The 25,655-nt window shown below is 49.6% G+C and overlaps 1 protein-coding gene across 6 annotated transcripts in view; it reads left to right on the top strand.

Annotated features, from left to right (window-relative positions):
- The window catches only part of RAPGEF1 (Rap guanine nucleotide exchange factor 1), a 192,535-nt gene that overhangs the window by 152,588 nt on the left and 14,292 nt on the right, over positions 1 to 25,655 (top strand). For all 6 annotated transcript variants that reach the window (XM_060250718.1, XM_060250717.1, XM_060250716.1 and 3 more), the window contains 9 exons: positions 4,243 to 4,331; positions 5,393 to 5,504; positions 8,931 to 9,006; positions 12,338 to 12,411; positions 17,478 to 17,581; positions 20,228 to 20,413; positions 20,945 to 21,029; positions 23,007 to 23,101; positions 25,485 to 25,563. In XM_060250718.1, coding sequence (XP_060106701.1) covers positions 4,243 to 4,331; positions 5,393 to 5,504; positions 8,931 to 9,006; positions 12,338 to 12,411; positions 17,478 to 17,581; positions 20,228 to 20,413; positions 20,945 to 21,029; positions 23,007 to 23,101; positions 25,485 to 25,563 — 900 coding nt within the window. The remainder of the gene's footprint in view (positions 1 to 4,242; positions 4,332 to 5,392; positions 5,505 to 8,930; positions 9,007 to 12,337; positions 12,412 to 17,477; positions 17,582 to 20,227; positions 20,414 to 20,944; positions 21,030 to 23,006; positions 23,102 to 25,484; positions 25,564 to 25,655) is intronic.

The following is a 25,655-nucleotide window of genomic DNA, read 5'->3' as shown; positions in this document are numbered from 1 at the left end:
CCTGGCTTTGATGAAGGTGGGACACAACAGGTTCTTTCCTCCTGCTGCAGACATCAACTGCTCACCTGGATCTACAGATCAGTCACATTAGCCTGTTGCTGGCTGGGAAAGAAAGAAAAATCGTGTAGCATCTGCCAGATTAACTGTGTTGTTGTAGCAGATTTTTTTTTTGTGGGTCAAACTGGAAAGGACCTATGAGCAATGTTCTCTCTAATCTGCAGAGTTTTGTGAGCAAAAATTCTACTTTGTGAGCTACTGGCATTAAAGTTGTGAGCTGTTGTTGCCTAAATTAGTGTGTTCTAGGATCATCCTTCTTGAGCGAAGACAAAAATGTGTGCTCTGGAAGCTCCGAATCTGTGAGCCAGCTCATGCCAACTCAGCTTAGAGGGAACACTGCTTGTGAGGGTTTTTAAGGCAAGAGATGTTCAGAGGTGTTTTGCCATTGCCTGCCCCTATGTAGCAACCCTAGACTTCCTTGGGGTCTCCCATCCAAGTATTAACTGGGGCTGATCCTGCTTAGCTGCTACGATCTGCATCCAGATCAGGGCAGGTCCAGGTACCTCTTTCAGTTTTTGGATTTTATTTGGGAAATCAGCCACATAACAGGGGCGCACACACAGTTGGTTGGAGAAACATCATTAATTCATTTCTTTTTCAGAAAAAATGAGGAGTAAAGCATTCAGTGGAGTCTTAATTTGGTGTGTGTGTTTCAGCCATAATATATACAAAAGAGAAGTCTTGTACATGTTGGGGGAATGACTGGGGAAGGCAATGTAAAAAAAAGTCTGCCAAGAAAACATTGTGATGTGACGTCACCCCATGGGTCGGTAACAACTTGGTGCTTGCACAGGGGACTACCTTTAACTGTTACGTCTGCTTTGCATGGGCTTCAGTATACTGCCAGCTCTCCTCCCTCCAAAATGACCACCATCCATCCCATAGTTTTGATTGCCTGATGGGATCAAGTATGGCTGTTTAAATGCTAAACACTCCTCTGTTCAGGTTAGAGCGGATAGAAGGAAGTACTTCTTCAACCAAAGGTGGTGGCAGCTACAAGCATAGACAGCTTCAAGAGGGGATTGCATAAACATATGGAGCAGAGGTCCCATCAGTGGCTATTAGCCACAAGGTATAAATGGAACTCTCTGTCTGGGGCAAGTGATGCTCTGTATTCTTGGTGCTTGGGTTGGAGCGCAGTGTGAGGACTTCTAGTATCCTGGCCCCACTGATGGACCTCCTGATGGCATGTTTTATCTGGGATATTCAGGCAGGTCAGGGAAAGGTGACAAGCATAAATACATTTAAATACCATTAAAATAGAAATTCAGTTGAAGACACATAAGCAACTCTGAGAGTAGGGCCAATAACCCTTACTTCCTTCCCCTCCCCTCCCCTCCCCTCCCCACCGCTCCCCTCCCTCCCTCCTTCCTTCCTTCCTTCCTTCCTTCCTCCCTCCCTCCCTCCCTCCCTCCCTCCCTCCCTCCCTCCCCTTCCCTTCCCTCCTTCCTCCCCTCCCTCCTTCCTTCCTTCCTTCCTTCCTTCCTTCCTTCCTTCCTTCCTTCCTTCCTTCCTTCCTTTTCCTTCCCTCCCCTCCCCTTCCCTCCTTCCTCCCCTCCTCCCTTCCTTCCTTCCTTCCTTTCCCTTCCCTCCACTCCCCTCCCCTCCTTCCTCCCCTCCTCTCCCCTCCTTCCTTCCTTCCTTTCCCTCCTTCCTTCCTTCTTTCCTTCCTTTTTCTTTCTTTCTTCAATTTTTATTCTGCTGTTTCCTAAAATGGGCTCAGGGCAAATCACAGCATTCTAAAAACAATATAAAACAACAGTTAAAACCCAATCAATGTAACGAGACAATTTGATAGATCACATACGTTATAAATAGCATCTCGGTTGGGCACATGTTATATAAACTGAGAGCCTAAAACAATAGGTAGAGTAAAATTCATATTACAGCAGAGATGGTACCGTTGCATAGGGCCAGTTGATGGAGTAGGACGCCTGCTGCCTCAACCAGGCGGAATAGCTCCGTCTTGCAGGCCCTACAGAAAGGTAACAATTTCGTGAAGACCCAGATCTCTAAAGGGAGCTGATTCCACCAGGCCGGGGCCAAGACTGAAAAAGCCCTGCCCCTGGTTGAGGCAAGTCGGACATCCTTTGGGCCAGGGACGATCAGCAGATGTTGTGTACCCGATCGTAGTGATCTCCGGGACACACATGGGGAGAGGCGGTCCTGTAGATATGTCGGTCCCAGGCCGGGTAAGGCTTTAAAAGTCAGAACTAAAACCTTGAAACAGATCCGGTACTCAGTTGGTAGCCAGTGCAGTTGGTGCAGCGTTGGCCGAATGTGTGCCCGACTAGGCACTTTTATCAACAGCCAAGCTGCTGCATTCTGCGCCAGCTGGAGTTTCTGGATCAGTCTCAAGGGTAAGCCTATGTAGAGCGAGTTACAGAAACCCAACCTGGGAGTGACCGTCGCATGGATCACTGTAGCTAGGTCTTAGGGGGATAGGTAGGGCGCTGGCTGCCTGGCCTGCCAAAGATGATAAAAGGCAGATATTAGGGGCGTGCCAGACTAAACAAAAAATATCTTCATCTGCTGGCAGAAGAAACCAATAGAGGGAGGCAGGCTAATCTTCCTGGATTCAGGTAGCCGACTCAAGGTTGAGGCAGGTAGCCAGGCCTTTGGTTGAGGCAGCGGGTGTCCTACTTCCTGAGTTAGAAAGTTTTAGTGCCATGACAGAGAAGATGCTTTCTCAGCTTGCCACCTGTCTGGCCTCAAGAGGGCAGGAGCAACCAAAGCCGGGCTGCCGAGGACGCCTGGAGGGAGCAGGTGGGTTACGTCCCATGTCCAAGCGGGGACGGCAGGCCTTGCAGCTGAACGGAGAGGGGAAGTGGAAGAATAAGGTCGCCAGCTCAGTCTCAGCAAACGCTAGAAGATTTTGAAGGCAGTATCTGAGGAGGGTGGACCGGGGAAGGGGGTGACATCATTTCCAGGTGACCAGGTGATGCTCTAGGAATTTCCCTTATGGTAAAGGCTACAAAGACATTGGGGAATTGGTAGAACTTCGCTGTAAAATGGCCATTTCCCACCCATTTTCCCCCTCACATTCTTTAGTTCCTGGAGGGCACAGGGTTGCAGCTGTGGGCGGGGTTTGCCTGCCACAGGTGGACAGATGGCAAACATATGGCGGAAGCTGCCCAGTGGCCCAGAGGAAGTAGGGCTAGCAGGCCCACTGAGGCTCACACACACAGGCAGAACCTGGGAGACGGCAGGCAACACCTCATTTGTCCTGGTGCAGAGAATGATGGAATGGGTGTGGACTAACAGAAGCAGAGGATGGGACCTGGCCAGTTGGTAGAATGTCCTAGCTATGCCTCAAGATACGGGGCACAGCTAAGAGGAAAAGTTCTTACCCAGCAACACAAAAAATAGCTCTCATCCTGAGGAAAAGCACCCAGTCATTGACTCAAGGAGTGACGTCACATCGTGACATTTTATTGGCAGACTTTTTACAGGGTGGTTTGCCATTGCCTTCCCCAGTCTTCTAGCAAGCTGGGTACTCATTTTACCGGCTTTAGAAGGATGGAAGGCTAAGTCAACCTTGAGCCGGCTTCCTGAATCCCGCTTCCGCCGGGATCAAACTCGGGTCGTGACTTGTGAGCAGAGCTTGGACTGCAATGCTGCATCTTACCACTCTGCGCCACGGGTCTCACTTTCGCACCCTGAGGAAGGATGAGCTAAAACCTTGATCATTCAGAATTTGCATTTGGAGGGGGAAGTCCTAAATGAGGATTATGTACTTAGGAAACCCAATACATGCTGGACGGGAGTAGGGAGGTGTTCCACTTTGATCGGATGATACCAGGGTGCAGTGAGGGAAAGGCAGTCTGTTGCTTGCACACAGATATTTCGGACTTTACAGCATATTTGACAGTGGTCAACCAACAGTCCGCTGAACTGACAGAATTTGACTGGTCAGGTGACTGGAAGTCATGCAGCCCGACAAAATTTTGAAACCACGTCTCAGAGCAAATGAGGAATCTTCTGTGAAAGTCTTGAAGGCTTTTCTCTGCTTTCCTGATCTGATTTGAGTTGCACGTGGTATGGTCGGCTGTGTGGCGAAAGTGCCCTCCCTGGGAATCCTCAGCGGGAAGCCATCGTAGAAACTGCGGCTGTGGGGCGTGTGTCAAGTCTCCTTCCGGCGAGAAGGGCCATCTTAATGATCCAAGGCTTCTTTCACCCTTCCAGGAATCTCCGGCGGTCAGAGATGGTCACCCCAAGGACTCTGCCTCGCTCAGCAACACCCCAGGGAAAGAGAGCCAAGATGAAAGCAAAAGGTGAGGTCGTCTCACATTTATTCTGATGGTGGTTCCTGTGTTGCTTCCAACACCATGTGGGAGTTTTGATCCCTCTTTTCTTTGCCCTCACACAAAGCCTCTGAGGTGCAGCGGGCTGAGGGAGCCATTTGCTAAAAAGCTCTCTCAGGCTCTGGCATCAGCTGAAAGGAAAGTAACACACACACACATATGTATCTTGCCCTACTGTTAGTTGGGATGAGGGCTTTTTTTGTTTTGTTTTGTTTCAGCAGGAACACACAGGAACGCAGCCCCGACTGGCTTGGAGTCAGGGGGTGTGGCCTAATATGCACATGAGTTCCTGCTGGCCTTTTTCTACGAAAACTAGCCCTGGTTGGGATATAGAATTAAAATCACTCTGTAGGCCCTAATGTTTGAAATCCAAGCCATTTGTATGGAGGTCTTACAAATAATTGTGGAGATCGGGGGCATCCATACGTCTTTTCTCAACAGCTCCCTTACCCATCGTGCCTTTTCCAGTCCTGATTGGGCTTGCAGAACTTCCGAGGGGTTTTCCAGCTCCTGGTTCCTCTTTCTCTCTCCTGGGTCTCTCTCACACAGGCTGGAGAAAGGGGAGAGAGAGCCTGTCCACCTCCTCACCAGCCTGCTTCCAAGCCCTTTAACGAAGCTGGTGCAGCAGCCTGCACGTGCTCAGTCACTTCCCCTGGAGTCTCAGGAGAGCTTGCCTTCTCTTGAGATCTCAGGGGCCTGGTGGGCTGTGTAACTCCAGCCTCTTTTCCTCGTCAACTGCCTTGGCCAGGCCAAACTGCCTTAAAAGACCTATATATTACATTAGCAAGGAAATTGTCCTTGTCTCTGCCCCTGTGGGCTTCCCTGTCGCTGTCCCCATGGGTTCCCCAGTTAGCGTCCGGTGACTCTCGGGTAAGTCCAGGGTGGCTCCGGAAACGGGGGGGTGGGGGTTCACCCCCGTCCAGTAATGCCGGCTATCAGAGGAAACCTCCTCTCTGTGTTGGGGGCCTGTTCTCTGGCCAGTAGTCTGCCCTTTTCCCTGACGTGTTTGTGACCTCTCATTCCTCGTGCAGGCAACAAAAGTCGCCGGAATCTTTGGAGTCTTCCCAGCTGGAAGAGGAGGTGGACGAGTTGTCGCTGGTCGACCACAATGAGATTATGGCCAGGCTGACGCTGAAGCAGGAGGTAAGGCAGCCTCTTTCCCCCCAGGTGGGTTCTTCTGTGCCACAGGGCTTGTGCTTGCGAGAAGCTGGCCTGGATTTGCCAGTAAATGCAGCTTTCACACCCGATGGGCTGAGGTGGACATTTGCCCAGTGCTGCGTAGTTAAGCATCCTAAGGCTCTTGGCCTCATTTCTTCTTTTAAGAAGCAAGTTTCCAGTCCTTATGCTTGCTAAGGGAGTCTCAAAAAACATGCAGTCCACGCCTGCTAAACTTCGAGGAACAGTGGAGGGGTTGTGGGTTTTGAGCTATCACCTGTCATGGGAGAGGCTGTTGTTCATTGGTAGAGCATCTGCTTGGCATGCGGAAGGTCCCCGGTTCAATCCCTGGTGCCTCCAGTTAAAAGAATCACATAATAGGTGATATGAAAGCCCTCACTCTGAGACCCCAGAGAGCTCTGCCGGCCAGAGAGGATAATACCCATCTTGATAGACCAACGGTCCGATTCAGTATAATCAGGGCTTTTTTTGTAGCAGGAACTCCTTTGCATCTTAGGCCACACACCCCTGATGTAGCCAATCCTCCAAGAGCTTACAGGATTCTTAGTGCAGGGCCTACTGTAAACTCCAGGAGGATTGGCTACATCAGGGTGTGTGTGGCCTAAGATGCAAAGGAGTTCCTGCTGCAAAAAAAAGGCCTAAGTTTAATGCATGTTCCTGTGTGGCATGGTTCCCCAACATGGGGCCTGGGGGCACCACAGGGCCGACCAGTACTTCCTTTGGTACCCACCAAGCTCTTCAAGAAAGAGGGCGGGGTCATTGTAAGGCAGGGCTTGTTATTGGCTGCCCACATGGAAATGAAAGTGTTTGTTTCCTGCTGGAGAATCAGGAGGGCTGCTAAGCTCTGGGACTTTCCTTAGTCAGTATGTGGTTCCATTCCCCTTTTAGGCTTTCCTTCTTCCAGGCATTGTAGGGAGTGGGAGGTATCCCATTCAGCTCCGCCTTCTTTGGCAGCCATTTTGGGATTGTTCACACCACACAGACTCAAAAAGGTTGGGAGGGGTCTCAGTCCACACATTTCCAAGCTTCCTTTTCAATTCTCGAGACCGGTTTTCTTAAAAGTGAAATCTCCACTTGGGTTGTCAATCCCCAGTTGGGGGCATCAAAAAGCAGGGCTTCAGGGTCATCAAAAAGCAGGGTGGGGATGTCTGCAGGGCACTCTATTATTCCCTATGAGACTAATTCCCATAGGGTATAATGGAGAATTGATCCACAGGTATCTGGGGTTAGATAGAGGCACCAAATTTGCAGCATAGCATCTGGTGCCTCTCCTCAAAAGACCCTCCATATTTTAAAAAGATTGGACCAGGGGGTCCAATTCTGTGAGCCCCCAAAGAAGTTGCCCCTATCCTCCATTATTTCCTATGGAACGAAGGCGTTGAAAAGGAGCACAGTCCTTAAATTTAAACGTGATTGCCAGAACTCCTTTTGGAGTTCAGTTGTGCTTGTCATACCCTTGCGCCTGGCTCCACCGCCCTTGTCTCCTGGCTCCATCCCCAAGGAATGAATTGGATCTGGCAACTCTAATTGTGGTTCTTGCACAGCATGGGGATTGCAGCGGGGAAAAGAGGAGGCTTTGCAATCTTGATTCCAGTTCCTAAATAGCTTTGGAAGGAGGGAAGGAGCTTCCTCAGCCAGGTAGCTCTACTGTTACCTGAAGAGATGGCTGTTCTGGCCGGAGCCCAAGCGCTTCTGCCAGGCAGCCAGGCTCACTTTGTTATCTCTGGGCCGAGGGGAATACTTTGGGGCCTTTGAAGCTTTCAGGCTATCAGAGGGGCCCCGTCTGGAAACCAGCAGCAATCTGTCATTCGCCAGCACTTGCTGCAGGAGAGAGGCTCCGGCCATCCAAGATCCGCCAGCCGGTGTGACAAGCTATTACTCATTGCTTAAATGGAATTCCAGGAGCCTTGCCAGAGGAATGCCTGAAGTATTGCATTGTGAACATAATTTTCTCAGAGGCTTGTGAGCCTGACAGCCCCTTCGGGTGACTGCGCTTCTAGCATCCGGTGCCCTTGCCTCGTCTTCTGGGTATATAATCCGAAAGACAGCGATGTATTTCTCCCCCTCTTTCCCTCAATTGCTGATAACTCTGATGTCAAGGCAGCCCCGGGCATGCAGGTTTTTCATTGGCTCACCTGCAGTGATGTCATAAAATGGACCGCTGATCTTTGCCAAGGTCAGAGATGGCCAGTTTGGGGGTTGAGTCTCTTTTCCAGTCAGTTTCCTGACTGGAACAATAAAATGACCCATTTGCTGGTGACTTGTACAGGTTTTTCCATTACAGGAGAATGCAAACCCTGGGAGAGATGATGTTAAGCATGGAACATCTTACTTGTTGCACTGGTGTTTCTTTGAATGAAAGCAAACTGTTACAAATGTTTTTAGCTGTACCTCAGTTAACACTTGGTAAAGCTCCCGTGGGCTAGGATGCTTGGGGGTCCAGGTTCATACAGCCATCCCTGGCCTAAACCAACTGCAGGAGGGGTCTTCTGAAGCTGTAGAACTGCTAGTGTCTGTGAGCAACCTTGGTGTGAATGGAAGCCCTTCGGCTGTCTCTGAGTCTCTGGGCTTTTGAATAACCTCTTGCTGTTGCGACCAACAAAGTTTTATTCGGAACGTAAGCTTTCGTGTGCCCGAAGCACACTTCCATCGGACAAAAGTATGGAACGGCAAGCAGTCCTGAATACAGAGAAAGTGGGCAGTGAGTTAGTATGCAGAGTCATGGGAATGCTTTTTAGCAGATTAAAAGACTAAAAAACATTTCCGTGACTCTGCATACTAATTCACTGCCCACTTTCTCTGTATTCAGGACTGCTTGCCGTTCCATACTTTTGTCTGATGGAAGTGTGCTTAGAGAGCACACGAAAGCTTACGTTCTGAATAAAACTTGGTTGGTCTTAAAGGTACAACTTGGTTCTTGCTTTGTTCTTCTGCTTCAGGCCAACACGGCCGCCCACCTGGATCTTGCTATTGTGTTTACTGAGCACAACCAGGAAATACCATGTGTATCTCTCTAAACTGCACTGTGTTTTTTTTTCCCCTGGTGGTTGGCTTTGGGATGCTCCTTGGCTTTCACTACACTGAGCCTGCTCACGTTGACCCCTACAAACTCCCGTGATTAACAGAGGCCATTAATTTTCCTTAGTCTCCCAAGAGTTCAGAGACCAAGGTCCCCTTTTAGTCTCATGCAACAAAACCCCCGAGTTGTGCCAAAGGCCATTTCTAGTGCTTGACAAGATGGGGCTTTCTGTCCCCCCGCCCCCCACTCAAGTCTTGGCTAACCCCTGGCAATGCAAGGAAAACTGGTGTGGAGCATGGAGTCGATTTAGCTCTGGGGAGTCTGGCTGCCCCCAAAGGAAGCTACCCATCTGCTTTGTGTTTTTCCATTTGCAGGGCGATGATGGGCCAGACGTTCGCGGGGGATCGGGGGATATTCTGCTGGTCCATGCGACTGAGACTGACAGGAAAGGTATTGCAGAAGGGCCATGGCACCTCAGCGCTCTTGGCCACGAGCTCCCCAACGAGGAATTTGTCACATTACATTCACAGATCGTCCAGGCGAGGCTGGATTAGATTGGGGGGGGGGGGGCACGCAGAGATTCTGCTTCGCTTCAGTCAAACAAGAGATAAGCCGGGATAAGCTCTTGTAGCCGTCCATTGCGGAGAAGATACGACGGACCGTTTAACTCTTCCGTGCCAGGGCTGAAAGATGAGGCATGTTGGAATTCATTGTTTTTTACATAATGCCATCTCAATCGTTATTTATTAAAGGCTTAAAACGTAGTCACAACCAGGACGGTTTAGAATCAAAAAGCAAAGCAAAGGAAGGAGGGGGAGAAGGCGAGCAAGAAAATGTCAACAGTGGCTGGAGTCAGCACACACGTTGGGTAAACAGAGTCCCACTGCAGTTAGCTCAAGGGTGCAAAGCTGCTGTGATGGAGAAAAGCGCCCTCAAGTCACAGCAGACTTAAGGCAACCCCTCCTGGGGTTTTCAAGACAAGAGATGGTTTGCCACTGCTTGCCTCTGCACAGCAACCCTGTACTTCTTAGTGGTCTCCCCATCTGAATACTAACCAGGGCTGACCTTGCTTAGCCACCAAGATCCAATGAGATGGGGCCATCCAGGTCAAGGCCAAAGGAGAGGGACGGTGGCTCAGTGGTAGAGCATCTGCTTGGGAAGCAGGAGGTCCCAGGTTCAATCCCCAGCATCTTCAATTAAAAAAGGTCCAGGCAAAGAGATGTGAAAAACCTCAGCTTGAGACCCTGGAGAGCCGCTGCCAGTCTGAGTAGACAATACTGACTTTGATGGACCAAGGGTCTGATTCAGTAGAAGGCAGCTTTATATGTTAGGGGAGGGACGGTGGCTCGGGCGTAGAGCATCTGCTTGATAAGCAGAAGGTCCCAGGTTCAATCCCCAGCATCTTCAACTAAAAAGGGTCCAGGCAAAGAGATGTGAAAAACCTCAGCTTGAGACCCTGGAAAGCCGCTGCCAGTCTGAGTAGACAATACTGACTTTGATGGACCGAGGGTCTGATTCAGTAGAAGGCAGCTATTTGCTTTATTCCTCAAGAGCCAGTTTGGTGTAGTGGTTAAGTGCACAGACTCTTATCTAGGAGAATGGGATTTGATTCCCCATTCATCCACTTGCAGCTGCTGGAATGGCCTTGGGTCAGCCATAGCTCTCGCAGAGTTGTCCTTGAAAGGGCAGCTTCTGGGAGAGCTCTCTCAGCCCCACCCACCTCACAGGTGCCTATTGTGTGGGAGGAAGATAAAGGAGAGTTAAGCCACTCTGAGATTCTGAGTGGAATGCGGGATATAAATCCAGTATCTTCTTATCTTCTCCTCTTGCCCCTTTGCCATTTCAGGGCCTCAGTTGTTTCCTTTCCCTGCACTCCTCTGCCGAATTCCCACCAGTCTATTACTCTCCAGCCAGTGATTGGTCAGAAACCCTTCCCTCTTTCCTTTCCCCTCTTACGTCAGGGCAGTTCAGCCAATCAGCAGAGGCGTCATCCCTGCTTATCCAGGAACTCTTCTTGCCTTTCACAGATTATGCCTTCTTGAATTCATTAGTCTTCCAGATGACACTATTTGTTTCCCTTAATGAGAGCTGAGACTAGCTAAGAGATGGGAGGAGCTCTGAAACTGCTGCTTACTCCAGCCTGGCCAGCTTTTTAACAGGAATTCATTGAAACCGAGGCACTCCAAAGCTCGGGGGGGTGGGGCGGAACTATAAGGAGACCCAGTTTATATGTGGAATTTCTGGTCTCCTTGGGATGAGCGCAGAAGAATTTGTGTATGATGTTAACCCAGCAGTTGCAGAACTGGCGAGGGTTAATGAATTAAGCCTTTGATGAGGAGAATGCCAGGCGGGGCTCGTAAATCAGCCAGCAGCCGGATGTTTCAGTGGGTTCCCTCCCCTCCCGTACAAATTTCTTGGCAAGCCGCGAGCTAGAGGAAAAGCCAGCTGCCTCCTGGGGCAGATGGGAATTGAGATTTCAGTCCTGTTGAACTCATGCTGGGGTTCCCCCCCCCCCTTAGTGCTCCTCGTTCAGAGTTTGCGGGGAGGTTAATCGAGGTGACGGGGCTGTGGATCAGCGGTGGGAAAGTTGGGGAAACGAAGCCCTTTCTCAGCCTGGGCCTTCCCCCTCCCAGAGAGCCGCTGCCTCTCAGAGCTGGGGATGCTGCGCTTGCGGGTCCCATGAACAGTCCCCTTCTTCGGAAGGGGCCGTAGCTTAGTGGCGGAGCCCCTGCTTGGCATGCAGAAGGTTTATTTATTTATTTAATTCGAGGGGGGGGGGTGTTGTTTTTTTGCCCGCCCTTCCCGTAGAACAGGCTCAGGGCGGGTTACGTCATAAAAACAGTCAACAGTAAAAACTGTAAAAGAACAATTTAAAATATATAAGAATCTAAAATTACAAAGACTGAAGATGACAGATTCCGCCTCACAGGCGTGGCTTGTTGTCCAGGCCCAGCAGGTCTTGTGGTACTGGGATGGAATGAAGGGGGGGAGGCCAGTAACAAGTGACACCCACCGCCTCAGTTGAAAGCCTGGCAAAAGAGCTCTGTTTTACAGGCCCTGCGGAACTGAAGCAGATCCCGCAAGGCCTGGATCTCCAGGGGGAGCTCATTCCACCAGGAAGGGGCCAGCGCTGAAAAGGCCCTGGCCCTCATCGAGGCCTGATGGACGTCTCCGGGGCTGGGTATTGCCAAAAAGTTGTTGGGGCGTTGATCGTAAGGACCTACGGGGCTCATACAGGGAAAGGCGGATCTGAAGGTATGCTAACCCCTGGCCGTTAGGGTTCCCAGGTTCATTTCCTGGCATCTCAAGGTCAGGGATCTGTCAAGATACCAGGAGAGCTATTGCCAGCTAAGCCCAGAGCTCAGCAGACAAGCACTGTGACTCGGTAGGAGGCCGTTTTGCATGTGCTCCTCTGAGTGGGTTGACTGGAAACGCCGTGGGCAGAATGTGTGCTCTGCAAGCCTAGAACTCCTCGACCCCTCTTCCGAGGTTGATTCTGAACCTCTTCGGTGCCAGCCACGTTCCAGCCGACGGTAGACTTCAAATGGACAAAAGATTTCTGTCGGGAGTCTTTTCTGCTGAGGCAAAGAAGCTTAGGAAATAAGCAGAGCGTGTAAAAACGAAAACAGGCCATGTTCTTAAATGCACGAGGGAGGTCTGTTGGAAAACATTGCAGCTTCAGTGGCATTTACCTCTTAAGACGCTAACTTCGTCTCTGGAGTTCCCGCTTGAAAGACCCAGTTGACTGACGGGCCTTTGTTCTTTTCTCCTCCCCGCCTAGATTTGGTGCTGTACTGTGAAGCCTTCTTGACAACTTACCGAACCTTCATCTCCCCGGAAGAACTCATCAAGAAGCTGCAGTACAGATATCCTTTCGAAATGCCCAGTACTCTTCTGTCCTAGAGACGTGCTTAGAAGAGTGACAGCAAAGCCTGAGGGTGACTCACAGACGATTGGCTTCCAGGCTAGGAATTCCTTTCAAGCGGATTGGCTAGCTTCTGAGTGCACTGGGGCATTATGGGCAGAGCAGGGTTGTGTGGAGCAGACCCCTCCTTGTGGTTGCCGAGAGCAGACTCCTCCTTAGGGTTGCTGGGTCTGTGTTGGGAAATACCTAGAGACTTTGGGGGTGGATCCGGGAGAGGGCGGGGTTTGGGGAGGGGAGGGGCCTCAGCATAGCACAATACCATAGAATCCGCCCTTCAAAGCAGCCATTTTCTCCAGGGGAGTATAAAACCAACTTTTATTCAAAACGTAAGCTTTCGTGTGCAGGCACGCTTCCTCAGATGAGGAATGTGGTACAGTAAGCGGAGCTACATACAGCTGGTGGGGTTTAGAAGGCAAAGTGGTACAAAGCTAAAATTAACTTTGTATGTAGCTCTGCTTACTGTACCTCATTTCCCATCTGAAGAAGTGCGCATGCACACGAAAGCTTACATTCTGAATAAAACTTTGTTGGTCGTAAAGGGGCCACTTGACTCCTGCTTTGTTCTACTGCAGGCGTGGCCAAACTGTGGCTCGGGAGCCACATGTGGCTCTTTCACATGCACTGTGTGGCTCTTGGAGCCCCCACCGCCCCACTGGCCAATTTGGAGAAGGCATTTCTTTCTTTAAATCACTTCTCCAAGCCAAGCCAACTGGCAACTTGGAGAATGCATTTAAAATTAAAGTTGTTTTCTTTCCGCCTCTCCTCTATTTTCCTTCTTTCTTTCCTTACTCCCTTCAAACATCTAACGTTCACGTCTTGAGGCTCTTAGACATCTGAGGCTCATGTCTTGCGGCTCTCAGACATATGGTGTTTATTCTATGTGGCTCTTACATTGAGCAGGTTTGGCCACCCCATCTACTGCTACAGACAGGCATGGCTGCTCACCTGGATCTACCTCCTCTGTCCCATTATTCCATTCAGGGCCGCCTCTTCACAGGGGTCACGTCTAGGCAGAGACATCCCACTGCAAAGGGACAGAGAGCGATGGCTTCTGTGAACGCCCCAGAATTCCACAGGCTCTTCTGAAAGAGCTGTAGCTACCATTGCCCTGAGGCGAGAGATTTTTCAGACCGCACACCCCACTCTCAACGCAAGTAAACGCCTGTTCCTGCTCACTCAAGTGCGGGCATGCTTCGGAGACCTGATGTCACACCACTCTTGAGCTGGCTCAGCACTGCCACCTGCAGCCCAGGAGAGACACCTGCAGCTGGTGATTAATTGGCACAGCGGCCTCCGTGTTGCCCTCTCTGCTGGCGGTTGAACTCGAACACTTTGCAACGGGAGCCGTAAATTGTCCTTCCTTCTGCTCAGACGGAGACCTGGGGCAGCATTCTTCTTTGCCCCTCCTGTGGAAAGTGTATTTTTCTTTTAACGAATAGGTTGCTTTCCACCCCACCCCCCTCCATTGCCTTTCAGGATTGCATGGCAGCCTGGGCTTTCTTTGTAGAAAAAGCCCAACAGGAACTCATCTGTATATTAGGCCACACACCCCTGGCATCACCATTGTTTCACATAGGGCGTTTTTGTAGGGAGAAGCCCAGCAGGAATTCATTTGCATATCAGGCCACACCCCTTGCCAGCACCATTGTTTCACACATTGCGGTTTTTTGTAGAAAAAGCCCAGCAGGAACTCATTTATATATTATCCCACACCCCTCGCACACCATTTTGAAGGGAAAGCTCAACAGGAACTCATTTGAATAATTGGCCACACCCCTCACCATCACCATTGTTTCGTGCACCATTTTCTGAAGGAAAAGCTCAACGGGAACTCATTTGCATATTAGGCCACACCCCTCGCCATCACCATTGTTTCACACACCATTTTTGTAGGAAAAGCTCAACAGGAACTCATTTGCATATTAGGCCACACCCCTTGCCATCATCATTGTGGCAACAGGGGCATGACACCATGGGTAAGGCCACAATTGGGACTAAAACCTGGCACGTTGACCAAAGGGCTGTTCCAGACAGGACCGGTTGGCTGCTTCAGCTGGTGGGCTGCACAGTCTCCAGAAGAATAATGCGAGTGTTCTAGCCTTTTCCCTTCGGCCTCGAGAGGAGCGGGACAGAACTGTGGAGTCATGAAGGCAGCTCTAGCCTCAGTCCCTCCAAACGGAGATGGTGTCTTAGGGCCAAACGACATTGATCTCCCAGATCGCAGAACTCCTCCTCTCAAGGCAAAAAAGAAGGCAGACTCAGCCAGCAAGGGGGCAGCAGTCCTGCGGGGAGAGGAGTCAGGCCTCGCACACAGGCTGTGGCCCATTCCCCTTCTTGCTCTTAAGACAGTATTCTACAAGTTCCCAGCGTGTTTTCCCCAGCCAAGCGGATAGCTGCTTTGCAAGACTGACTTGCAGCTGAGACCATGCCGGGGTCCCAGTCTGAATCCCCCTGCCTTCGCACGCTTGTTTTAGCCCAGGGGTGGCGAACTCGTTTGTTATGAGGGCCGGATCTGACATAAAGGAGACCTTGTCGGGCCGGGCCATGTCGGGTTGGGCTGAGCTATGTTGGGCTGCGCCATGTGTGTACCTAAGTAAGATTAGGTAGCAGAGATACAAATTTTATAAAGAACACAGACAAACACAAATATATATATGAATTTAAAACATGCTTAAAACGTTAGCACTCATTGGTCTTAAAGATGCTTTCTTTGTCTTTCTCCCGTGGGAACCAGGGAACTGGGCAAAGGAAGCTCTGGCTCCTTCCTTTCTTCCCCAGGGGACCAGGAGGGGGAAGAGCCTCAGGCAATAGAAGGAAGAGAGGCTCAACTCAGTAGCTCTGCTGTGCAATTGAGAGAGCCTTGCAAAGCAAACTGTTATGCAGAAGGAAGCAAGATATAGGGAGAAGGAAGCAGATGACATCGAGTTGCTCGGGGGCCTGATAGCCTTCTGAGGGCCTGATTTGACCCCCAAACTGCATGTTTGACTCCCCTGCTTTAGCCCATGCAAGGAGGCAGGCAACCCTGATTGCTGATCTCCAGCCTCAGGCGGCGTGCCACCCTTCTGCTGGAAGCAGCACATGCTGCCACTTCCTTGCACAGCAGTGCCCTGCACAAAGCATCCCTGTCTTGGGACCCAGATGCAGCAGCTGTTCAGCAAGAGTGAAATCAATCAATCAAATCCAAATTCAAATCCCTTTATTGGCGTAGAAGTAAAAACTACAGCATGGCAAAGTTGCGCAGAGTTTCAGTTATAAAAACCAATCAAGCATCAAGGAGGGGAGCTAGTCTTTTGCTCCCTGATTGTTGTGGCAGCCAAAAGGTACTTTGCAACTAGGCTAGTGGTATTGATTATGGTTTGGCCGACAAGTCTCTGCATATCTCTTTTGGTTATGCCAATAAAGGTGTGATTGAAATCAATCACACCTTTATTGGCATAACCAAAAGAGATATAGAGACTTGTCGGTCCGAACAATAATCAAATATGTCGGTTCAAAGCATAAAAGGCTAAAATAGGATTAAGAGTCACAATAAAACCTGTTTAGAATAGTTTTTGACGATTTCAGCCAAGAATTTGGCAACAGCTCTTGTGATATCAGTTATGTTGTCATTTAGTAAGAAGCGGCAATCAATCCTATTTTGTTGAATGTAGGACGGTAAGGAAAGACTACCTAACAGAACCTTCCGGAGATTAGTATACAGTTGGCAGTTCAATAAGATATGCTGGATGGAATCAGGCGAACTTGACCCGCATAGACAATGTCTCTCGCTAAAGGGGACTTGACAAAATCTCCCATAGAGAACGTTGGAGGGAAATGCATTCATCCTAGCCAGCATAAAAGCTCTCCGATGTTGATGGGTTATCTAGTTCAGATAAATATTTGGCCATTTTTCTGGCCGTCCGGTCAAGTCCAAGTGAGGCAGGAGAGCAAGTATAGGATTGGGCAGGACACAGTTTATGGAGTTCTAGATCTAAGACCCTCTGTTTGATAAATCTAAAGTTATAAGATCCATCAGATGAAAATAGATCATCGATGGCAATGCCCATGTGTTTGAGCTTCGACATGATTCCATCTAGTCAAGCAGCACTGTAAGGGTCTCGTATTAAGCAGCTGAGCAGGCTAGCTGGTTCAGCCCTATAAAATAATCGTAACCGATATTTAAAAGCTAGAGCCCAAGCTTTCGTTTCAGTCAGAGATTGGCCTGTTTCTGAACAGATTACAAAATAAGGAACACAGTTGGGGGTTCCTAAAATTTGTCGCAAAAATGCAGCCTGAATATTTTCTGTTTTCTGGTTCAGAGCGTTAATCCACAGAGGGATACCATACAAAATTTGTGATAGTGTTTTAGCATTAAAAGCTCTGATTGCAGCAGGCAAACATTGGCTACCTTTTTTTATAATAAAACTGTTTAATTTGGGACGAAGACCAGCTAGCTATATTTAATGTTCTATCACGGTGAACTGCCCATTTAAGGTCGTAATTAAAGGTTATGCCCAAATATTTAAAGCATTCGGCTTGCTCAGTTTCCGGCTTGCCTATATACCATTTTTGTGGTCACCAAACTTTGCGGTTGACAAACTCGCTCGAAGTGGGAGGAGGAGGCACTTCCGGTGGCAGATGGAAGAGGAAAACCACGTGGTCTGGAGCAAGGGTGGCCAAACTCGCTTAATGTAAGAGCCACATAGAATAAGCATCAGATGTTTGAGAGTCACGAGACATGAACATCAGATGTTTGAGAGCCGTGAGACAAGAAAGAAAGAAGGAAGGCAAATAGATGAAGGAAGGAGGGAGAGAGGGGTGGAAAGAAAGTCAGGAGTTTGGCACACTGCTGTCTTAACGGGGCTGGCATCAATATTGGTGTGTGTCTTTGTGCCTGCATCCGAATCTGGGGGTCGTGTTTTTTTTTTGGGGGGGGGGGTAGTTTCCCCTCAGGTGCCCTGTCCGTTTGCCATTGTGCTGGCTGTGTAGCCCATCTCCCATCTTGTTAGTCCTTAACTTGACCCCCACATATGAGAAGTTCTGTCACTGTCCGGACACCTTCAAGAAGCGGGTCAGCAAGAACACTTTCTTCGTCCTGGTTCGAGTGGTGGATGAGCTGTGGTGAGTAGCTGTTTGTCTCCCCCCCCCCCCCCTTTGCCTTTTTAAGCCTCATGCCAGCCCAATAGAGATTGTGAAGATGCAAAGAGCGTGGTCTCCATTGCCCCTGCAGCATGGGGGTTCCTCTTAGTAGAGGCCAGAATGGCTCAGAAGGAAGCCACCCCCCCCCTCCCACTGGCTCTAGGGTTACTAGCAGCCATCTGCCTGGCCTCCTGCCGTGGGTACCTGTGGCCAGCAAGAGGGGAGGACGGCCGGAAGCGGATTGAGGTGGCTTCTTTCTTTCTGCTCTCATACACCCATATGGGGAAACTGCTTTATAAAACACTGTTGCAGGCTAGTAGACGTCGCGGGCTTTGTTGCGGGACTGCCCTTGCCATGGTGGTTGTGGCCCATTTCATTTTTCTCAGATAATTATTTATTTATTTGTTATTACTTTAGTCTTCTGTCCCACCCTTTCCGCAAGTGGATTCAGGGCGGCTGACTGTCAATTCAAAAACGTTTACAATTGCAATTTAAAAAGATAAAATAACATAAGAGAAGCCATGTTAGATCAGGCCAATGGCCCATCCAGTCCAACACTCTGTGTCACACAGTGGCAAAAAATTGTTATACACACACACACACACACACACACTGTGGCTAATAGCCACTGATGGACCTCTGCTCCATATTTTTATCTAAACCCCTCTTGAAGGTGGCTATGCTTGTGGCCACCACCACCTCCTGTGGCAGTGAATTCCACATGTTAATCACCCTTTGGGTGAAGAAGTACTTCCTTTTATCCGTTTTAACCTGTCTGCTCAGCAATTTCATCGAATGCCCACGAGTTCTTGTATTGTGAGAAAGGGAGAAAAGTACTTCTTTCTCTACTTTCTCCATCCCATGCATTATCTTGTAAACCTCTATCATGTCACCCCACAGTTTCGACGTTTCTCCAAGCTAAAGAGTCCCAAGCATTTTAACCTTTCTTCATAGGGAAAGTGTTCCAGCCCTTTAATCATTCTAGTTGCCCTTTTCTGGACTTTCTCCAATGCTATAATATCCTTTTTGAGGTGCGGCAACCAGAACTGCACACAGTACTCCAAACAATTTAAAATACATTTTAAGGTGCCGTTCAACTCAGCATAGGCAGGATCTTCTCTCTTCTGACAGTGATCCTGTAATGATTGTAGTTCCTCAGCAGTGTAGGGTGGCAGTCCACTCCCGGTTTAGGTGTTAAAGGCCTGCCAAAATAATTGTTTTGCAGGCCCTGTGGAATTGAAAAAGATCCTGCAGGGCCCTTATGGCCTCCAGGAGGGCATTCCACATCTCTGGTGCTGCCACTAAGAAGGCCCTAGCCCGTGTGGAACACAGTCTGGCCTCCCTTGGTCTGGGGATAGATAGCAAGTTTTGCGTCCCTGAACACAGTGCTCTCTGGGGAACATATGGAGAAAGGCGGTCGACAGGAGCTGTCTGGCCCACTTGTGTCTCCATAGCCATTTTCCCTCCTGCTTCATAACCCTTCCCTAGCTCCATGCTTTCGACATGGTGGAGTGTGACAAAGAATTTCAGCAGCTAGGCTTTTTTTGTTTGCAGTAATGGATGTGTGTGTGTCTGTGTGTGTGTTATTTTTTTTACTACATTGACAACAAGCTCTACCTTAATTGCAATTATTTTACATCCTTGACCTTTTGCGAGTTGTGAGGCAGGCGCCACTCATCTGCTTCCCGACACAGGCGTTAGATACAGGCATGGAGAAAGGCAGCTTGGGAAGAATCCTAGGATCATAGAGTTGGAAGGGACCCCCAGGGTCATCTAGTCCAACCCCCTGCACAATGCAGGGAATTCACAGATACCTCCCCCTAAGTTCACAGGATCCGCATTACTGTCAGATGGCCATCTAACCTCTGTTTAAAAACCTCCAAGGAAGGAGAGCCCACCACCTCCTGAGGAAGCCTGTTCCGCTGAGGAACCACTCTAACCATAGAATCATAGAGTTGGAAGGGACCTCCAAGGTCATCTAGTCCAACCCCCTGCACAATGCAGGAAACTCACAAATACCTCCCCCTAAGTTCACAGGATCCACATTGCTGTCAGATGGCCATCTAGCCTCTGTTTAAAAACCTCCAAGGAAAGAGAGCCCACCACCTCCCGAGGAAGCCTGTTTCACCGAGGAACCGCTCTAACTGTCAGGAAGTTCTTCCTAATGTTGAGCCAGAAACTCTTTTGATTAAATTTCAACTCATTGGTTCTGGTCCAATCTTCTGGGACCACAGAAAACAATTCCACTTCATCCACAATACGACAGCCCTTCAAGTACTTGAAGATGGTGATCCTATTACTCTCAGCCTCCTCCTCTCCAGGCTAAACATCCCCAGCTCCTTCAGCCTTTCTTCATAGGGAAGAAGCCCCCCGAGTCTTCAGTGGGCTGTCAGACTGCCCTCTGTAGTCTTGAGGGCTAGCCACCGGCTTTTTTCTTTTTCAAATAAGCAGAAGCTCAGATTCTCAGGGTGCGGAATTCTGCGCCAAATACCAAATTCTGTGTTTACGTGGGCCACGTTCAGCTGCCTAGTTGTTGACTTCAACGCAGGGTTTTTAAACAGCTGGCTTTTAGGGACTAAAACTCTGGGTTCCTCCCCCCCCCCTTTTTTTTTTGTTGTCTTTCCTCAGTTTGGTCGAGTTGACCGAGGAGATCCTGAAGCTGCTGATGGACCTGGTCTTCCACTTGGTCTGCAACGGGGAGCTCAGCCTCGCCCGGGTCTTGCGCAACAACATCCTCGACAAAGTCGACCAGAAGAAAATCCTGCGCTACACCAACTCCATCAAGCCTCTCTCGGCCCGGGGGGTGGCAGCCAGGTGAGGAAGGGCAAAGGGGGCAGGGCGGAGAGCACTGTATTTTCCACCAAGGATCCCAAATAGGCTTCCCAGCATCTGGATATATATATGGCATTAAAGCTGTATATAAAGCTGCATGAAAGCTGATATATATATCAGCTTTCATGCAGCTTTATATACAGCTTTAATGCCAGTAGCTCGCAAAATAGAATTTTTGCTCACAAGACTTCACAGCTTAGAGGGAGTATTGGTGCTAAGCTAACGAGGGTGGGGGGGGGAGCTTCATTCTGCAGCCCCGCATGAATTATGGGGAAGTCCTGAACCCCTGCTCCCTTCACCAGAAGTGTCAGCTGTCCCTTTGGCTTCATGAGGTCTCTTTGCCTGAGGCTTTGCAATCCAGAGCACTGAGAACCTTGATCTTGAAAGAGCAGAGTCAAACTGAGGCTTTCTGGGGTTCAAACGCTCTGCCTGATGCCAGCTGCTGCACTTTTCCCGCTGTCTGGGGAACGCCCGCAGTCCTGTTTAAAGGCCTTTGCTTTTTGTCTCTTCCAGACCTGGAACCCTCCATGATTTCCATAGCCATGAGATAGCCGAGCAGCTGACCCTCCTGGACGCAGAGCTGTTCTATAAGATAGAGGTATGACTGCTACCAGCCATATTTGTCCAACACCACCCAACTGCTATTTTCTGTGGTAGATCCCCCATAAGAACATTAGAAGAACTTTGCTGGCTCAGAGCAGTGGTCTGTCTAGTCCAGCATCCTGTCTCACGCAGTGGCCAGCAAGTTCCTCTGGGGGGCCAACAACAGGGCATAAAGGCAGAGGCCTTCATGAGAATATAAGATGAGCCCCGCTGGCTCAGTCCAGTGTCCATCTAGTCCAGCATCCTGTCTCACAAAATGGCCACCTAGTTTCTCTGGAGGGCCAGCAGCAGGGCATAGAGGCCGAGGCCTTCATGAGAACATCAGAAGAGCCCTGCTAGCTCAAACCAGTGGTCCGTTTAGGACAGCATCCTGTCTCACAAAGTGGACACCCAGTTTCTCTAGAGGGCCAACAACAGGGCATAGAGGCCGAGGCCTTCATGAGAACATCGGAAGAGCCCTGCTAGTTCAGACCAATGGTCCGTCTAGTCCAGCATCCTGTCTCACAAAGTGGACACCCAGTTTCTCTAGAGGGCCAACAATAGGGCATAGAGGCCGAGGCCTTCATGAGAACATCGGAAGAGCCGTGCTAGTTCAGACCAATAGTCCGTCTAGTCCAGCATCCTGTCTCACAAAGTGGACACCCAGTTTCTCTGGAGGGCCAACAACAGGGCATAGAGGCCGAGGCCTTCATGAGAACATCAGAAGAGTCCTGCTGACTCAGTCCAGTGTCCATCTAGTCCAGCATCCTGTCTCACACAGTGGCCAACCAGTTCCTCTGGGTGGCCAACAACAGGGCATAAAGGCTGAGGCCTTCATAAGAACATTAGAAGAGCCCTGTTGAATCATAGCAGTGGTCCATCTAGTCCAGCATCCTGTCTCATGCAGTGGTCAGCAAGTTCCTCTGGGGGGCCAACAACAGGGCATAAAGGCTAAGGCATAAGAACATCAGATGAACCCTGCTGGCTCAGTCCAGTGTCCATCTAGTCCAGCCTCCTGTCCCACACAGTGGCCAACCAGTTCCCCTGGAGGGCCAAAAACAGAGCAGAGAGGCCTAGGCCTTCCCCTGATGTTGCCTCCTGGCTCTGAGATTCAGAGGCTTAGTGCCTTTGAATGTTAGAGGTTCCCCAGATGCGGTGTAGTGGTTAAGAGTGGCAGAATCTAATCTGGAGGACCCCCACTCCTCCACATGAAGCTTGCTGGGTAATCTGGGGTCAGTCACAGAGCTCTCTCAGACCCACCTGCCTCACACCATGTCTGTTGTGGGGTGAGAAAAGGAAGGTGATTGTAAGCCGGTCTGAGACTCCTTCGGGTAGTGAAGGGTGGGGTATAAAACCAACTCTTCTTCTTAAAAGTGCTGGACTCTAATCTGGAGGACCGGGTTTGATTCCCCACTCCTTCTCCACATGAAGCCAGCTTGTTGACCTTGGGCCATTCTCAGTTCTGTCAGAGCTCTCTCAGCCCCACAAGCCTCACAAGGCATCTGTTGTGGGGCAAGGAAAGGAAGGTGATCTTAGGCTGCTCTGAGATTCCTTCGGGTAGTGAAGAGTGGGGTATAAAACCAACTTTTTCCTTTTCCTCCTCCTCCTCTTCTTCTTCATACTGATTTAGGGCTTTCGAAAGCCCCAAGTACCCCCCCCCCCACAGGAGGCTGGTTGGTGCTTTCCTGCATTAGTTTCTGTTTCCATCCACCTCCACCAAGAGTGGATAACTGTTGTCAGCTCTTCACCTCAGCTGTGATTGCATCGCTGGCCTCTCCCTGAGACACATCTATAGCTGGTCTCATACCGTTTGCCCCCAGTTACAATTTGCACAACAAGAAATGCAGGGGGGGAGGGAAACTCCTCTGCAGATGCCTCCAAATTCTTGTTGGTCTCAAAGGGAGGGTCCTGGATTCAAATACAGATGTTCTACCACAGACGGGCACAGCCGCCCTCTGAAACTCTTTCGGTATCCCGTTTCTGCCTCTTTCAGATCCCTGAAGTCTTGCTGTGGGCAAAAGAGCAGAATGAAGAGAAGAGCCCCAACCTGACCCAGTTCACGGAGCACTTTAATAACATGTCATACTGGTAAGAGAGAGAATGGAATGGGGAGCGGGAGGTCTTGAAGCTCAGCTCCCTGGCACCACTCTAGTGCCCCCCTCTCCCCCCCCATCCATGAATAGCCTGGTTGCAAATCTTGGTCTTGTTTTGCTACTTGGGACACCTGAGAAAACACAAATGCTGAAAGGGACAGCTGGAGGAAGGAGTCTTTCTGCTGGCGGCCAAGTGCAGTTTATGTGCAAACAAACAGCAGCATTTGGTAGGGTGCATCGTTCATTGTATCAGTGTCACCTAAGTAAAATGACAGCTATAAATCATCAAAGCAAAGCATAGGAAGACGTGCCACAAAGGCAGTGGCAAAACCATCAGAAAGACATAACCGACAGTTGCCTAATCTCTCCCCGCTCCCCACCCCGACCATCTCTAAGCTCATCTAGTGCCTAGTTTGGCACCAGGGACCGGTTTTGTGGAAGACAATTTTTCCACGGACGTGGCGTGGAGGGACAATGGTTTCAGGATAAAATGGTGCGCTTTATTTTGGTGTGGTGGTTAAGTGTGCAGACCAGGGGTCGTTTTGTAGAAAAATAGGTGGTGGAGCCCATCCAGGGTTTGTTATGCAGCTGCATCTACTATTCAGTGGACAAGGTGGGAAGGAGGAGGTGGAACTCTCAGAAAAGTTCAGGAGCTGTGCTTCCGTGAGCTCCCGCTGAATCCGAGGCCTGGTGCAGACTCTTATCTGGGTGAACCAGGTTTGAGTCCCCACTCCTCCACTTGTAACTGGAATGGCCTTGGGTCAGCCATAGCTCTTGCAGAGCTGTCCTTGAAAGGGCAGCTTCTGGGGAGAGTTCTCTCAGCCCCACCCATCTCACAGGGTGTCTGTTGTGGGGGAGGAAGATGAAAGAGATTGTGAACCACTGAGATTTGGAGTGGAGGGCAGGATATAAATCCAATGTCGTCTTATTATTATTACTATTACATTGTAATATATAATGGAATAATTAATTATATAACTCACGGCCCAGTTGCTAACAGGCCACGGACCGGTACCAGTTCACGGCCTGGGGATTGGGGACCCCTGATAAAGTCAAGGAGTCCTCATTTAAAGTTTCCTGACCTCCTGTACTGGCAGCTCCCACTGGAGGAGGAAGTAACGAAGCCCAGAGCTTCCGACCCAGGGAGGGAGGGAGACGCTGTAGAAGTTCCAAGGGGAGGGGGCTGTTTTCTGCGGCAGCTGCCCATTCAGCAGGAGCATAACATAGAAGTCAGGATTGCAGTATGTAAGAACCTAATGACAAGAGTATTATCTGCAATAGCGCAAAGTATTCAGCCGTACAAATGAATAAAGCTATTATTTTAAATCTTACATTGAGGTTGTTATTGTGGAACCATCATAAAGGTACATAGGAACAATTCTTATAGAAAATATATAAAGATGCAAACTCACAGCGAACTAAACAAAGTATGTATAAATACAGCCAGCCGTAGAGACACCTATAAGTTCAATTCATCTCACGTACAGTGTCATACACATCCAGGAGAGCCAGTTTGGTGTAGGAGAGCCAGTTTGGTGTAGTGGTTAAGTGTGCAGACTCTTATCTGGGAGAACCAGGTTTGATTCCCCACTCCTCCTCTTCCACCTGCTAGCATGGCCTTGGGTCAGCCATAGCTCTGGCAGAGGTTGTCCTTGAAAAGGCAGCTGCTGTGAGAGCCCTCTCCAGCCCCACTCACCTCACAGGGTGTCTGTTCTGGGGGAGGAAGGTAAAGGAGATTGTGAGCCGCTCTGGGACTCTTCGGAGTGGAGGGCGGGATATAAATCCAATATCTTCTTCTTCTTCATTACATTTAGCAATTCACAGTTCCAAGAATAGTTCCTTGTCCCTAGTGAATGCACAGCCTGCAGTCAAGTTGCTGTATGCAACTTACCCGTATCAAAAAGTGATTGATAAATTTAAAACAAAATAAAAATGAATCCTGTCAGACCCCCAGGCTGATCAAGTGACCTAAAGCAACTACTTTCCCTTCATAATATGGAGTCTTCCCAGTGGCAAAGTCCTCACCTGTTTTAGGGCTGTGCGATCCACTAAGTGCGCTGGAGAGCTCCTGGAATTGGCACACCTTCTGTTCCATCTTCAAAGAGAGGTTAATTTCAGTCCAAGCGCCTTGGTGCTTCCTCTGTGTAGCAGAAATGAAAATTCCTGGGCATTTCGTCCAATGTGCAATAGATGAAGGCCTTTTCCTTCCAAGAGCCATCATCAGACCCAGCAAGGCAGCTCTGCCAGCTTCCCAGCGTGGCTGGTGGTAATCCATTAGCAGCTCCGCGGGTCCTTTTGGCCGGGAAAACCACTTGGACAATCAGCCCCGACTGCTGCTGTGATGCTGTTTTTCTCTCTCTCTCTCTCCAACCTCACAGGGTCCGTTCGATCATTATGCTGCAGGAAAAAGCTCAAGACCGAGAGAGGCTGCTGCTGAAATTCATAAAGATCATGAAGGTAAGCGCTGCCAGCTGTTTGTTCCTGCAGGGTGTGAATCTGAAAGCCATTTGTCAGTGATGACAGGAATGCAGGGGTGATGCCCAGGGCTC

Source organism: Heteronotia binoei, chromosome 12 (genome assembly GCF_032191835.1).
Source record: "Heteronotia binoei isolate CCM8104 ecotype False Entrance Well chromosome 12, APGP_CSIRO_Hbin_v1, whole genome shotgun sequence".
NCBI classification, from domain to species: Eukaryota; Metazoa; Chordata; class Lepidosauria; order Squamata; family Gekkonidae; genus Heteronotia; species Heteronotia binoei.
This window is presented reverse-complemented; position numbering and strand designations above follow the sequence as displayed.